The sequence below is a fragment of the Diabrotica virgifera genome, chromosome 6 (genome assembly GCF_917563875.1).
Source record: "Diabrotica virgifera virgifera chromosome 6, PGI_DIABVI_V3a".
In the NCBI taxonomy this organism is placed as follows: Eukaryota; Metazoa; Arthropoda; class Insecta; order Coleoptera; family Chrysomelidae; genus Diabrotica; species Diabrotica virgifera.
The window spans coordinates 242,058,107-242,075,531 of record NC_065448.1 but is presented as its reverse complement, the minus strand read 5'-3'; the positions used below and the strand labels follow the sequence as shown (position 1 = coordinate 242,075,531).

At 32.1% G+C, this 17,425-nt stretch overlaps 1 protein-coding gene across 1 annotated transcript; it reads right to left on the bottom strand.

The window, feature by feature from the left end:
* Nucleotides 1-929: 929 nt before the first annotated feature.
* Nucleotides 930-10,270, bottom strand: LOC126887449 (uncharacterized). Its single transcript, XM_050654990.1, has 4 exons — nt 4,570-10,270; nt 3,042-3,501; nt 1,887-2,143; nt 930-1,110 (listed from the first exon to the last, which is right to left on the bottom strand). The coding sequence occupies exons 1-4, from the start codon at nt 4,596-4,598 to the stop codon at nt 996-998; spliced, it is 861 nt and encodes a 286-aa protein (XP_050510947.1). The 5' UTR covers nt 4,599-10,270; the 3' UTR covers nt 930-995.
* Nucleotides 10,271-17,425: the final 7,155 nt, after the last annotated feature.

Here is a 17,425-nt window from a genome sequence, read left to right as displayed (position 1 = left end):
AACTACACTATGTCGACATGGTGTTATTTTGAACAAGTTCCTTTAATCCACTTATTTTATTAGTTGTATTATACAAATTGGTTATATATTAACATTAAAATATGGTCATATTGTCTTTCAATCAATTATGGGATATATCAGATTTTTATTAACATACTAAGTGCTCTAAACTTTGTTGCAAACACAGGCTAAACACAGTTGTTCGAAATGACAGTGTAGTTTACCTCCGAGGTCCAGGTATATATTAATGAGGCCATGAGAGGCCTAACTGATTTTAACATTACTTTACATAATCGAAGAAAATGATCAGAAGCTATCAATGTCTGATTGTTTTAGTAATTGTACATTGACCAATAATGATTCTTGGTCAACACAAAACTACTAAAGAAGAAGCCATACACATGAGGGCAACTAAGGTCACAAACATCGTGGAATATAGTGGTCGACAACCTGATTCATGGGCTTATCAGTCAAAGAATCTGGGTCTGGGGTTTCACAGATGATGTAATAGTGATTAGAGGAAAATGCCCTTAATTACATAGAGAATTGGTTCAAAAGAAAATATCTCTGAAATTCTTAAAAACTAAACTAGTCGCTTTTACTAATAAGCGAAAGGCATAGGACTGGAGTGTAATGAAAAAAAAAACGGTTTGGTACAAGCATCTTCAGACTAGGTGGGTTATATGAGGCAGTAGTTCACAAATCAACTAGGGTTTAAACCAGAAGATATCTTAAACTATCAAAGAGGAAAATCTTGACTTCATTTGAGGCCACAAAACTTATTGTGAGTTTGATAGAAATAAAAAGAGATATGGTACAAAGGTTTTATGACCAGCTACCAGAAAATAGTGTCTTGCCTTAACTAAGAAGAATAAGTTTTTTTATTAACATTTTAAAAAACAATTCTGAACAAGAATGACAAACACAGATTAAAATATTTTTATTTATTTATTATTATTTATACCAAAATATACAAATAAATATAAAAAACTAAACTATTCTTTTTTATCTTTAGAAATCCGTTTTGCTTTAAATAATTCGTTTAAAATGACTGCCTTCAAATCATCAGCAGTGTCCTCATCTAATTTGGCCATTTCGGATGCCAAATATCTAAAAAACAAAAAAAAAAATTAATAGCATTTGATATTTACATACTTACAGTACGAAAAATGAAAGAATACTCATGAACGAACATATAAAATCCGCTGTATTTTCCTGTCACTGTGTCACACAAAAAATTATATATAATATAAAGTACATATAATAATTATTATTACATGTACTTGCGCTGGGCAATTTTCTTTGTGACACGGTTATAGGAAAATACAGTGTGTTTTATATGTTTGTTCATGGGTTTTCTTTCATTTTTCCGACTGTATACTCTTTTTATAGAAGAACTGAGATATATAACTGAGAAAATAAATAAATAAATAGTAATTTTCAGCCATGTCTAGTCTGCCAAAATGTAACTAACTTAAATAATTAACAGATTAGCGAACCAACTATAGTAGGTATTAAAACAACTCCTATAAAAGTCTTTCAATATTACTCATGCTTCATACTACATACCGATGGCTTAAAGCACACTTATTGTATGTACATTTTTTTCTATTATTGAGTTATGCACTGTACCTTGATGACCCCCTTAACAGTCTATTATCCTGTACAGACATTGTTTGTCCCTAACGCATTTGATGTGGTATAAATGACATTTCAAAACTCTGTGCTAAAGCGCTGTACTGCAAGAGCTTAAACATTCAAACTCAATTTTCTCAAAAAGTATGTGTACGGACATACAATAAGTGTGCTTTAAGCTATCAATATTGAATTTTTAATTACAGGTGGTTCAAGAGACTAAATTTAAAATTGTTTTCTATTATTCATACCTGCCAAATAACACTAGGTCACTTTCTTCTGCTGGAGGTTTTGGGTTCTCTTGTAAGTTCTTAATTGCTTTTGTGGTTTCCACCAAAATGTTATCCAAGTGTTCATGTTTTCTTTTTGTTTGTGAAACATTTACTTTACACTTTTTGGATGGTGTATCCTGGAACCTATTGTCTTTAGTAGCCATATATGAACAGGAATTGCTAGGCCCCTCTCCTGGGTCATCATAAACTACTTCAATATTTTCATAGTCAGAATACTAGAATATAATAAAATAAGTTTAAGTATAAAATGAGTAAGTGTTTAGTGAGCATATGTATAAATGCAAAACCAGACATTTGACATTTTTTGAAAAAATGAGTTATATCGCCTGTGTCGTTCTAATACCTTGTAACCCACAAAAGTTGGAAAATGCGTTTTTTACAGATTTATAAAGCTAAACTCACATGTTCAAAAAACCTTGTAAGCCATATTTCATCGCTTATATTATTAAATGGGTTTGTAATAGCTCACATCCCCATAGCTGAGCGTATGAATAGCAATAGTTTTTCTTGCCTCCTTAACAATCGTTATTTTGTGGTTACGAGGTATTAGAAAGACAGATTGATTCCATATTTAAAAATTTCTACGAATCCGATTTTCTAACTCCTAGTCCATAAACAGACATTTGAATGGCTTTATCGACAGTTTAAACTTATCCTTAGATGCAAAAGCAGACAATGGCATTTAAACCAATCCGGATGCGACTTCTTAGTCACGTGAAGTCATGTTTGCACTGTTTGATATTAAATTGACAATTTCATTTTAAAAACATTATTTTTAAAATTTGGTTTTATTTTATTATGACCGTTTTTTGTTAGTATTACACACAAGGTTATCAATATTATAAGAAATACAAAATCAGTTAAGGTTCATTTAAGTGCATAAGCAGACATGTGCAAAACAAGACATGTCTAATTTTTAAATCCAAATATCTTTTTATTTATAAGCCTAATTTATGTGTTATTCAATAGTAACTATCTCTATCAAACATGAAAAATATTGGTTAATATGCGATGTTAATTGGTGTCAAATTACCATTTGGTAGGCTTTTTCCATTTTAGTCGAAAAAACTTATAAATTCTAATTTATAAATAATAAATAATTCTAAATATTACCTCAATGTCATCTCTAAAGCTTGACTGGGACATATCTTCCTGTAAGCTGCAGTTTAAATCTGCTTCCTCGGTCTCACCCTCTACAGCATTAAAGAGATGGTCATCCAAATTCGATTCACCCTGGCACGTTACGCTTGTACTTTCGTTTAAAAAAGATGCCATTTCAAAAAACCAGAGCTTTGGTACGTAAACGTCATCTGTGGTTGCCCCACTTGCCTCTGATTTTTTAATTTTATTTACTTCTGTAAAGTATTGGGACCTAATCCCATGTATTTTCTTTTTGATAAGATCCACTGTTATTGAATTATTGTGGGCAATTAAATTATTTTTAATATCTTCCAATGCTTGGATTCGTTCAACTTTGTTATGATATTTGCTTGACCTAATATCATACAAGCAAGGATAATTTTCATACAAAATTAATAATAATTTGGTTAACTCCATGGTCCATATTTGTTTACTATATCATTATATATAATAAAACTAAGTTGATAAAATGTGTGTGCCGATAAAACTTAAAAAGGATTCCCGATACGATAAAGTGACTTATATAGTGCAATAGCCCTTTATCCCCCCTCGAACAAGTAAGTTCCCGTTTTAACTTAAAGGGCGTATTTTTAAAGATATAAGGGCTTTTCCTAGCAAGCTTGGCTAACCCTAGACCTGGCTCCTCCACCAAATTTTTAAATATTCCCAATTTTGCCCCTTCGCCAAACTTTTAAATATTCCGGTATTAACATCATTATCATCATTATATATGTATAATAAATATATATATTTTGGAGTTGAAGCGAGATAAGTTTAGTTATTCAAATTATTAATTATTAATTCTGAAAATATTTAAAAATTTAAGTTTTCAAATTTCACGCCTTTACTACTTATGCTATAGCTGCAGAACTTATTGTTACGGCGGACGATAATGTCGAGTACATTCTAGAATGTGTAAAAGAAAATACTCTCGAACTTTTCCGAATATGCTAGAGCCTAGCTCTCTGAATATATAAGGGCCCGGTATCACCCGCCAGAGTTAGTTCGATTTGAAAAGCGATTGCGAAAGGAACTGAAAGAAGTTATCTGTGAGCATTTATTTTGAAGTATCACGTGTCAGTATTTTTAATAGTGTGTTTAATTAATTCTCGATTTTGAAGCCGAGAAGAAAAAAGTCGTCTGTGAGCCTTTATTGTGAAATATCAAATGTAAGTATTTTTAACCGACTTCAGAAAAAGGAAGTTCTCAGTTTGATTATTAATTATTTATATTAATTATTTTTGAAAAAATAATTATTTTTGAAAAGATAATTAATAGTGTCTTTAATTAATTCTAATGGTTGTTTATAAGCAAATAGTGTAAAAAATGAGCGAATGTTTTCAATAAATTTTTTTACTATTACGTCATAGTTTATTTTTTTATTGCAACTACCGCGTAATCTCATATCAACTCCCGGGCGAAGCCGGGTATTATAGCTAGTAAAAGATATAAATATGTTAATTTTCTCTCTAGTAATACTATAAAACAAACTTGTACTCACCCAGTCGTTTTAAGATTAACTTTAGACATAATTATTTTAGTCTCTATTATTCAAATAATACACAATTATTATAAATACAAATAGTTGCAAAAAACAAACAACACTATCCACGTGGACTAAGTTGGCGGTCACGACGAAGATAAAGTTGTTATGCTTTTGTTTTACGTTTACTTACTGTCTGTAACTGTAATAAATTTTGTTAGGTTGGCGACATGAATTTTGACAGGACTTGCATCAAAATAGCATGAAAAATAGAACAAGTTTTAATTTTTCGTCTAGCACAGGAATTGCATGGAAATAGCGCGTGGGCATGCGCAGTAGCGTGATCCGTCTTGCATGGCTCTTGCCTAGCATGAAAATAGCATAATGTAAAACTGTCATTAAAAAGACAGTTTTATTCATGAAATAATCTTACCGAATTACTCTCGAGCTTGAACTATCGATTTGTTTTGCCCTCGTGACACTGACATAATTTCACTCCCCTTCAGGTCGTGAAATTAAATATGTCAAAGTGTCACTCGGAATACAAATCGATAATTTTAGAGCTCTCGTGTAATTACCACTGAAAATCCATCTTATATGTCTGAAGATGGTATTGTGTGGGCAAAAGTTCGACTTACTACGAGGAGAAAGAGAGTATACTAGACTAACTAGATATAGTTCTCAATAATTGACCATAAAAGAAGCTCTTGAATTATGTTTTTCGCAAGATATTATGAATGTGATTTTATTGGAGACGAATATAAAAGCCGAATCATACTATGTAAACTATAACCGATAGTACTTTCAGCTTCGTAAGTAAATAAAAGATACCCATGTTGATGCTCCAACTTCTCAATTTCTAGACATTACTCTTACAGTTATTGGTCTTTTGCTGATTTATCTTCTGTTTGTCCTCTTAAGCATATGTATTTAGTAAGAAATGTCAGGTAAAAGTGATCAAGGAAGAAGGCAATTATTCTTTGTTTATTTCAATGAGTCACTTCAACTTATATTACATCAAATTCCATCTGCAGATAAATTAGTTATTTTTCTCTACTGTCAGCTTTCGATTGCTGAGTAGATTTAAAGACTACGGAATGTAACACATAATTTATATACTGATGGCCAAAAAAATGCAACATCCAGAAGAGCAAATACTATAATAATACTAATATGTAAATATTGCGAAACACTCATCCAGATTTTTCTTACGGAATGCAACAGGTCTTCTAAGTTTGTTGGAGGACGTGGCAATCGATTTAGGTTTCGACCTGCCATATCCCACATTCGATGGGTGAATCAGCTGATCTTGATAGCCACTCCAAAGTGTCTATACCAGATTCTTGTACTGTAACGTTTAAGTTTTCTGAGTGTAGATTTTGATTCAGTCCCCATCGCTTCACGGTTTTTGACTTAACTGCCTGTAGATTTCAGAGTCTCTATCGGCGTGTTTTTTTTAGAAACACATGTGCCCTATCGATAGAAACGTTCTCATGCAAAATGCGAGGATTTAATAGCTTTTAGGTAGAATAAGTCGTTAATACTTAATCCACTAATGGTCATAACTAATTTGAGAATTAGGGTCTGGGACATTTGACGCGTGTGCCGCGATGTTAATAAGGCCCTTTTTGCATATTCCTCAGGACCGTTGATAAAGTCGCGTACCCAAGCCATCAGTTCCTATTTAAGCAGAAATCTGTGAAATCTTGGCATTCGTGAGTTAACTTTGTTGCAGTGAGTTGAGTTAATAGAGTTAGTCGTTAAATGAGATCAAGTGTAATCGCGTATCGTGGGCCACGCCTTTAAGGCAGGTAAGAGTATAAATTATCGTTTATTGGTATGTACAATTGTACAATGGCGTTTTTCTATTTTTTAAAGGGTCCACCGTCCACATAAGTTCGCATTATACTCCATCTCGATCTACCACCTACTCCTCTTATTCTATTACGCTGATCTACACCCCGTTTTGCTTCATTGGGGGCCCTATTGTCACGCTACCTTTGGTTACCTGTACCGGCTAAGCTGGTGCCGATTTATGTTTTGCAGACACTTTTCTGCCATGTGTGGACATGGCCTAATGTTTCTGAGAGGCCAGCGGCTTGCCAGATGGTCGAACATTACCTGTTTCTGAAAGTGAGGGAGGTTAGTGAATATTTTAGTGTATATTTTGTGACAAGGGTTAATTCTTATCGGGACATTCAGTTTCATTTGATTACGTGAATATTGACTATCCTTTCATTTCAAAGTAGATAAACATGTAAATAAAGACATTTTGAGTTTGAATTTAATATGCGTAACATTTTCAGATTTTTTATATAAATTTATATTAGGAGTACTATTAAGTATTAGATTTAAAATTTAAGCAAACAGCTCTTTCCCTTTTTTATTGTAAGTGAACGTTAAGATTTTTTAGATTTAATCTAGAGTATCGATTTTTTTATTCTTTTGAGTGACTTCAGTTCTTTTTTTAAGTTAATAAGAGTTACATTCGTTCACTTACATTTCGCATTTTTTTGGTTTTACTGTGTTGGTGAATACACCAATTTATATGCAGTGATAACAATTACATTCGGCAGTTATTGTTTCGTTCAACATTTTGTTTTACAGATTAACTGCCTAGGTATTTTTTTGGTTTCTTAATTTTGTTGTTGGCGATATTACACTGCATATTATGTACGTATTGTGTAAATATTAAGATTTCGTTTTGAGAATTTTAATAAATGTTTTATTAGAGTGTACAATGTTGCATTTTATTTAATTTTTATTTACAGCTCAAGACTAGAACATTGTTGTTTTGTCGTAGCAGTGTTGCTAATTTTTCTATTGTTGTGTTATGTTTCGTTAATTATTCCTTTGAGGATTTAGAGGTAAAAATCCCAGGCGCCCAATATTTTCGTTTGCGTATTCAGTATTTTCGTTTTCATAGAGTCCATGAGTCAAACCATCAGTTAATGTTATCTATTTATCTTTTGTCTATCGTCGTTTCATTAGCTCTATTCGCATATCATTATTTATTCATTTAACATCTTTTATTGCAAAAGAAGCCCAACCCAAAGAACCACGCCCACATCTCTTCCGACTGAGCAACGTGGCGACGTTATCGTCAATGTAAGAGATTGGACCTTTCCATCTTCGGTCATTCCTAATTCCATCTAAGGATAATATCGTCCTGATCCTTCTGGTTCAGCCTCCATGACCTCTTGTCCATCCAATCGTTATAGTATGATATCCATGGTTTCACGGGTAATATGAGGTCTTGCGTTATTCTGTTGAAAGATCGCATTTGGAATGGTTTGTAGATAGGGATGTCAAATCGGTTGCAGTACTTCGCCAATATATCGTCGAGCTGTCAAAGTGCCGTTAATAAAAAATAGAGGTGATCTGCTTCCCAAACATATAGTACCCCATATCATAATGCTTGGTTGTCTTGCTGTATGAAGTTCAACAACCAACTCTATATTTCGTCTATCATTTCGAAAACGTCATACCCTTATACTCTCATCAGATCCACCCAAACAAAACCTAGATCCATCACAAAAGCAGAAAATGTTGTTTATAATGTTATCAAATAATAAAAATATTATAATGTATACTTACATAACGGATACTTCCATCATATTATAAAGAAAAATATTAGATAAATATATCACTATGTGTTTATTAATAATTTGATTTTCTGAGCTTCTTTTCAAACTACATACGGATAAACACAAAATGCGCAATTATTAGAAAATATTGTAGTATGTTTAAAATCTTATAAATAAATATTGGCTTATTAAATAAAATACATACAAAATAGTATACGGTTATTGGACAAGTATAAAAACTACAAATAAACATATTGAGCATATATTCTATAAATGTACATAAGCAGAATTTCAGTCATTTTGTGAGTATATTAGGAACTTTTAATTGTTTTTAAAAACCAATAATGTTTAATTTTAAATACAACTATCCGAATAGAGTCCATTAAGAGCGGTATATTAACAAGTTGGCTGCAGCAATGTTAAAAAAAGTGGGTCCCTACGGCCACGAATCTCACGTTACTATTCATTTGAGACAACTACAGTGTGTCACGCGGCTGTTATCAACAGGTAGCCAACGTGTTAATTGATATGTTTACTGCATATCAATACGCAAATCAATACAATTCGCCATACGACGGGGAATACAATCAATTGCCATCTACAGTTACTCCACTCAATTTTTTGTGACACCCTCCATTTTTTTCTGATTCCCTCAATTTTTTTCTGGCACCCTCCAATTTTATCTGATAGCCTCCATTTTTTTCTGACTCTTATTTTTTTATTTTATATCTCGAGAGGGACTGTAATGATTTGGCTATTTTTGATTTTGAAGTATATGTACAGTCACAATCACTGAATAGTTTACACCTTTATTTTTTATATTGTAATACTGTAAAATCGCAATGTCGTACGGATTAACTAAATGTCAAATTGCTTGTCAAAAATTTTAGTCCGTATTTAAAAATAAAATAAGCAGTTATTAAAAGCGTCCAAAATGCCGTTTATATCAAGCGCAAAACCAAAAGTAATTGCCAAACTCAATAATTTTAACTCAATATTATTTAAAAAAAAATGCCTTTCTATACTTTCCGTTTTGATAAATTTTGTAAAATAGATTTATTTTATTTTGATTTTCTAATTTTAATTAACCTATTCTGGGTCCGCCACTGGTAACGTCACTTTGACCTAAAAGGTGCGTTTAAACGAGGTAAAAACTCAAAAAATTGGCCACTGGATATTAAAGGGTGTAAACTATTCAGTGATTGTGACTGTACATAGAAGTCTAAGGAAGAAGTTCTTTACAATATCCCATCAGATATCAAATTTTATTAGTTGTATAGGAAGTGTGTAAAAATGTGGTCGTTAAAAATAAATATAACATTAAATAAATAAAATTCAAAATTCAAGTTTGAGCATTAATGCAATACATTTTAATAATTATAAATTTAGTGAAACAATAGGGCTTTCCAACGATTCTCATTTGTTTCGAGCTTCTCTCATATGTTGTATAATCTGTGTATATTAATTTTATACACGGATTATACGACATATGACTGCAGTTCCAAACAAATAAGAATCGTTGAGTCCTATTATAATAAATACCATATTTAGAGCAAACACAGTGCCAAAAGAACTGATTTCACGGGAAACGTAAAAAAGTACATAGACCAGAAGTTAGCAGCAGTTTTAGTGACGTAAATCTAAATCAGTATAATGTAACTGTGTGTATATGGCAATAACATTGTTGTTTTTAGTATTTTCTTTACAATTATCACATTTTCTCACCTTTTAAACCTTCTTTGGACTTCTACAAATGTTTTAAAATCAAAATTAGCTAAATCGATTCAGTCATTCTGGAGCTGTTATAAAAAATACATAACAAAATACAATGACGTTTATTAAACGTCATTCAATGTTTACATATCGAAACCGGACCGGATAGATTGCGTGACTTGTCACATTAGGATTTTATAAAATTAGATATTAGTTTTATAACGCAATTTTAAACTACCGAGCAATAACGCTATTGACTGTGGCATATAAAATACTGTCAAATATTGTGTATGAGCGATTGAGACCATATGTGGAACAAATAATTGGGGGATATCAATGTGGTTTCTGCAGGCAGAAGTCCACAATAGATCAGATCTTCGTCTTGAGGCAAATCTTGGAAAAGACTAGTAAATTTAATATTGACACACATCATCTCTTCATTGATTTTGAGAGTGCCTATATGATAGTATCCATCGAGAATTGCTGATCCACGCCCTGAAAGAGTTTAATATTCCAACTCAACTCATTGATATAGTAAAAGAAACAATTAAAGTACAAAGCAAAATTCGAATTCAAAACGCACTAACAGATACAATCCATGTTAGAACGGGCCTACGACAGGGAGATGCCCTATCCTGTATTCTATTCAACATCACGTTAGAAAAAATAATTAGAGAGTCAAAAGTCAATACCAGAGGAACAATAATACCAAAAAGTGTACAAATATTGGCATTTGCAGATGATGTTGATACCATAGCTAGAAGCAAAAGAGAAATGATAGAAGCATTTAATGCGATAGAAAGAGCGGCACAAAACAGTGGCCTAAATATTAATGAAATAAAACCCAAATACATGAAGGCCAGCAAATCGACAGGCCAAAGAAACCTACAGAATCTGACAATAGGAGACTATAACATCGAAAGCGTAAATTTTTTTACATATCTAGGTTCACTAGTTACCGCAGATAACAATGTCAGCGAAGAAGTTAAGAGAAGAATACATATTGTTAATAAAACATATAATGGACTAATTAAACATCTAAGATCTAACAACATCACGAGAAAAACCAAATACAAAATATACAAAACCCTGATAAAACCGGTCCTTGGACCAGAGACATGGACACTGTCGAAAAGCGATGACAACTTATTAGGTACGTTTGAACGAAAAATCCTCAGACACATATATAAGGGAGTGAAAGAAAATGACGTATGGCGCAGAAGATATAATTTTGAACTATACGCAGCATACAACGAACCCGACCTCATAACATCCATAACGATCGGACGTCTGCACTGGATGGGCCATGTTGAACGGATGTTGGAAACCGAAACACCAAAACATATAATGAGGCAAACACCAGTAGAGAGAAGGTCAAAGGGAAGACCCAAACTTAGATCCATGGAACAAGATCTGAAAACACTTGAGATTACCCACTGGAAGAACAATGCAAGGAACAGAACAGAATGGCGGAAAATCCTAGAACAAGCCAGGACCCAAAAAGGGTTGTCGAGCTACTGATGATGATGATTAGTTTTATAAGATTAGTTATTAACCATGTAAGACGAAAGGATGAGAATAGACTCCCAAAAATTGGCCTAGAAAACGACCCGCCCGTTTCAAGACCCCCGGAGGAGTACCTAAAAGATGGAGGGGATAGTTGACAATCTTCCTCACAGGAATTAACCAGAGGCAGTTTCAGAATTAAACAGTCGAAAGATCTCCAAGAAGAAAAAGAAGAAGAAGATATCAATCAATGCGCTTACGATGTGACTTATAGGCAGATAGTAATAAAATTGGGGTGGCAATAAAAAACCTTCATTAGTCTACCTAAAATTTACATAAAATTAATATCTACAATGTTGTCGCTCTGACCAAGGTTATGTCTAAATACAAGTGAATTTAAGTATTGCATACAATAATATTTTCCTTGTTTTCATTGGTGCATAAGTATTCAATATTTTTGTTGATAATGCAATTTTGAATCAAATATTAAGCAGAAGACAAACTAATACATAAACTTGGAATGTAAAAAATCAATTTAATACTTAAAAACTATTTTTACTTATTTAAATCATAAAAATAATATACCTACTTCTTAATAATTATTATAAATAAATATGGCAAAATATTTTATTTTTAATTTCTACCACATAATTTTATATATCAAAATGACTGAAACTCTGCAAAAAATTATACAAGTACTATTGTCAATGTAGTCTGCTTCTGTCAAAAACTGTAAGACTAGGGGTGAAATAAGAGCGTGTTATCATGATATATTACACAATATATTCTTATAATCTTACATTTTTCTGATTTTTTATAGATTTGAATAAATATCGTTGTGGTATTATGAAAACTGTTTCATTATTGTTCTATTATTTTGAGAGTCGTATCTGTCTAGTAGTTCCAAATTGATTATTAACAGCTAATAGAAATAAATCATGAATTACACGCTCTTATTACTAATAACATATTTACAGGATGCCCCTTATTGTGCAACTTGCCTCAAGCATCTAGAGAGAGGCATGCAACTGCATATATGACGTAAACGGGACGCAAAGTGAGAGGCAAGGTTTAGCAACTTGCCTCAAGCATCTAGAGGTATGCAACTGCACATGGCATACAAGAGACGCAAAGTGAGAGGCAAGGTGTAGCAAGTGCTTCCCACATCGAATGGAGATGTCTTATGTCTCTTTATATTCTTTTAATTTCCCTTGTGTTTAATTTGTGTGACTGTCAACACTTTGCGTAACTGACAAGAAACTTGGTCACTTTACATAGAATGTCTAAGAACTGCTCAAACGTTTTGAGCGAAAAATCCTAAGAATATATATATGTGTGCGTGTTCACAAAGAGGGGATGGCATTAGATGAACTTTTTGCCACAGATATGTAAGAATATATATGTAGGATTGTAAATAGTTTACCTTATATTTTGAATTCCCCTGTATATCATTTTTTTTTAATTATTAGTACGAGAACGGGATAAGGGTCTCACACATATGGACGTTGGCCCAGATGTGCAGAACGAATTGGGGATTACGGCGACGGTAGCGGACTACTTTTAATTTTATAGTTTTAGTTTATTGGAAAAAGACGGCGGCGGGTCGGTACATACTTTGAACCAATTTTAATTGGGTTCTTTCACAGGAAAAAAGAGATTAGCCTAAGAGGGTTTGTTTTAGCGTAGGGAACGAGAACGAATACATTTAGTCGATTTTAACATCATAAACGCGACGGACGTGTTCTTAGAGATAATAAGACGTAAAAAGACGAATTAAGACGGGTATTATATTGATTAGACGCAAATTATCTATAAATACATTTCTTTTTTTTTTTTTTGTAAGAATAAGAACACGTAAGATTTTAGTCGCAATTACACAAGCACTTTTACATTTCGTCAATTTAATAGTATCAACAATTTAGTTATCTATTTTATTAATTAAAACTGTTAAACATCAAACGGACTTTTATTACGATTGTCTTTAAAGAATACAGTTGAAGTCTCAGGCGGCAGAATTTTATGGCAATGGTATTTCAAATTTAGTTGACCGCTAGGATAAGTGCCTGAATTTGTTGGGAGATTATGTAGAAAGATAGTATGTGAGTGTCCCTTTCAAATGTATATAATAAAATATTTTTCTTGTACTTGTTTTTTTTTTCTATTCCAAAACGTAACATACTTTCTGGATAGCCCGATATTACTCATGGTTAAAAGCTTAAATAACGTCTACACATTCTGACCGAATTCCGTTTGTACTATACAGCAAATATCATATGCTTTAGCGAACATCACATCCTGATTAAAAAAATAGACAAAAGACGCATGTCTCTCGGTTAATGGTGTACATAAATACAAATTACCAAGTTACAAAAAACGATATTCTTCGCATCCCTCTTGATGATACATGTTGGATGGAGTATTGCATACAACAAACAAAAAGAGGCATCGTGTATATGCGTTGTAAGGATATCGGTAAATATAATTTTATATATAGTTGCCACCATCGATCTATCGTCCGTCGACAAATTTAAACAAATACCACCTTTAGTCCAGACAATTAAGATATTTTTTTTACCGCCAAAAATGAGATGTTTTAACAAAATAATGCTTCAAATATTGTAAATATTGAATTCGGTTCCGCTAATGAACTTTCTCTTTTTGTCCTTAAAAGTAGAAAAAAGTTTAATTTCTATTGCTTAGTATTTATCGTCTAATAATTTTAACTATACTAATATACAAGTGTTTACTTCAAGTTACTGATTTACAATGAGTAATGCGATTGTTAAAATACCAGCAAGTGCTTATCTTTAAAACGGCTACTCGAATTTCTTAAACATACCGCCACTTTTTTGGATGAGTGATAGAAATATGGAGGCAAACTTATATGTTTGAACTTGCCGACGGACGATAGATAGATGGAAGAAACTATACCAGGTCGATGAACGTTACCAAAAATGTTTTAACAATCAACGATAGCGACACTCAAAACATGAATTTCAAAGAGTATATATATCAACAGCTTTTTATTATTGGATATTGATTTCTATAGTAATATAAACTTATGTAATATGAGCGAAACAGTCATCGGCGGTGAATAATACTATTGATTTTTTTTATTTTGAGTCGTCAAAACAGTATTTGTGAGCACAAATGTTACAAGTGTGTGCGCGTTGGATCTTGGGTGTAGGTAAGACATATTTTTAATATTCTGAATTTTTTATTCTTTAAATTATGAATTTGCTTCTATTTCACTAAAGGCCGGTTGTTCGAACGGTAATCAAAAATGGAATCAACTGATCATTATCAAATATTTAATTACTATCATATTAATTTATACCTCCTTTATTACCTACTTAGAAAATTGATTACAATCAACTAATTGGCGTACGAACAACGGATTTTGTTATTTGATGGTTGTTAAGGGGACTTGATTATAATCAACATCTTGATTAGTGTTCGAACAACCTTAGATTTATAAAAGGGAGGGATTATAATTTGAAAGTTTTGAAATTTTCGTTTTGCTATTTTGAATCAAAGTACATAACTTCAAGAAAATTTCAGATTGATCGGAGAAAAATTACCGGAAATACAGCATGTTGAATATCCCTAACTTCGACTCGCATTGGAGCAGGTTCGCGCCAGCGCGCTTGAGTAGTGAGAAAAACTCTCAACAGATGTTCTTATTTTCTTTTGTAAATTACTCCGCGATTTAAAAAGATATTCCGGTGTGCATCACTTTACGATTTGACAGACAAAAAGAAATTGAAAATGAACGTGGTAACCAACGTTCTGAAAGGACATGCTTTGACACAAAAAAGTAATCATTCTGATAATTTATATGCATACCTATGTTAACAAATTGTTTGTATGATATATTGAACCCACAAACCATACATACTCTAGACCTTTTACCTCAAAGTATGATATGACTATACCACGTGTATGTGAGTGGTTGAGTTGATTTCTCTGTCTTTACAAAGAGAAAGGTAAAAGCCAACTAATTACAGGTGACAGGTAAGAAAGCGTTTCTGACTGATGACAGCACGAGATCACGATGATGACGGTCCAACATGAAGTTGTGTAAACTGATATGTAGTTAGATACACTAGCCAAAAGTTTTAAAAATGTATTTGTGGTAATACGATAATAACAACAAACATCATGTGCTGGGATTACAAGTATTCACTATTAAGCTACCAAGAATAATATACGGAGTGAAAATAACTTTATTTAAAAAAAACCAATTGTCAATGGGTTGTTACCACAAATAAATTTTTAAAACTATTGGCTAGTGTACCTAACTACATATCAGTTTACACAACTTCATGTTGGACCGTCTATCTCGTGCTGTCATCAGTCAGAAACGCTTTCTTACCTGTCACCTGTAATTAGTTGGCTTTTACCTTTCTGTTTGTGAAGACAGAGAAATCAACTCAACCACCCACATACACGTGGTATAGTCATATCATGCTTTGAGGTATATCTTGTTTAAATTTCACCCATCGCCAGGGTATAATACATAACACGCCAATGTAAGACTTCTGGTCGGCGTTTTAAGGGTTTTCACCCATGTATTTTTGGTGGCTTAGCATGTAGAGCTTGTAAGTATAACCTAATTTTTTATCTTGGTCAACCTTTAGATTTTTTACTCTTGTCTTCACTAATTATGGTTGTAAATATTTTAGGGTTAGAACACTGATGATGCTCTCTTTAGAGCGAAAACGTTCTGTCTTTTAATGTAGCCCTTTATTGGGGTTTTAAATAAATATACCTTTTACACAGAAGATTTTCTTCAATTATTTGACAATTGACAATTAAATTAATGGATTATTTTTGTATTTACTTTACAATTTGTGGCTTAATTATTATAGTGGTGTTACGTTTTTAATCAGATTTAATCAATTTTATTAACCTTCTCTCCGTTTTAATGAGTAACATTTTTAGTTTACACTAAGTGTTGGATCATCCCGTGCTGTGTTTCTCCAGATGTAAAAAAACAATATTCCAGAAACAGTTTATTCCAATAATCAACATTTCGGACCTATATATTTTTCGGAAGTTTGTAAAAGATTATAAGGTATTTATCTAAAAAATCTTAATACAAGATATTCTGTCAAAAATTTTCATTTAACTAAATATTAAACATTGACTTATTACAAAAATAGTGATTTCACATGACACGTTGCAGTAGTGTGTAGCATTTTGAAAACAAAATGGAATATTTGAAGTTTTCAGTAAAACTATGATTTTTGCTTGTTTTTAAGCATTTAAGACTTTTAGTATTTTTAATGTAGATGGAAGGTAATTTTAAGCTACGGTATAATTATTGAATAAAATATTGAATTGTCTTTTTGTTGTTTTAATTTCCTGTGAAATTTCATCAAAAATCCCGCAAAATTTATAGTTTGAAATTCCCGCGTAACTATAATTTGTCAATTTAGTTGCCTTTCCAATCAAAAGATGGCGTTAATTCGATCCGAAAGATTAACATGGCCGTGGAACGTCTAGACAGTCTAGTCTAGAGTATGTATGGTTCGTAATAAAAAAAATCAAAACATCTAAAAATATGTAGTACTTACTCAGTTTACAATTTATGTAAAAACTTTAATGGCACTGCAAATGTTCTCACATACAAACGAAAAATTTCAGTAAAATTTGACTAGTGAGCGATATACTTGATCTACAAGGCAACTAATGCTATTGGGCATTATGTACATGATTCGGATTTATTCAGTATTACTTTAATATTTCTCCAAAACGCAATTCAGTTTCTGATACGATACAACCTATTCTGTCAAACATTTCATAAAATTACATTGAATACAACTTTGTATTTTCTTTCTTAAGCGTTTTTATTTTTCGTTATTTTTTTGAATATTTTGGCTTATATACAATACATAACCTTAAATTAAAATGTACTTTAAATATATTCATCGTTTTTATATAAAAAAAAAACGTAAAACAAGTTTTTAAAATCAGTCCAACCTATAGATATAAACAGTTTAGTCAATACACCTCTTCATACTAAAAGGATACTCCATTGAAGCCAAAAATACAGCAGGAGAAAC

Excerpts from the sequence above, each read along its gene's own strand:
- LOC126887449 (XM_050654990.1), bottom strand. The coding sequence starts at position 4,598 with ATGTCTAAAGTTAATCTTAAAACGACTGG. Across the intron at positions 3,502-4,569 it reads GTTAATCTTAAAACGACTGG|TAAACAAATATGGACCATGG; the intron begins GTGAGTACAAGT and ends ATAATGATATAG. Across the intron at positions 2,144-3,041 it reads GCTTTAGAGATGACATTGAG|TATTCTGACTATGAAAATAT; the intron begins GTAATATTTAGA and ends ATTATATTCTAG.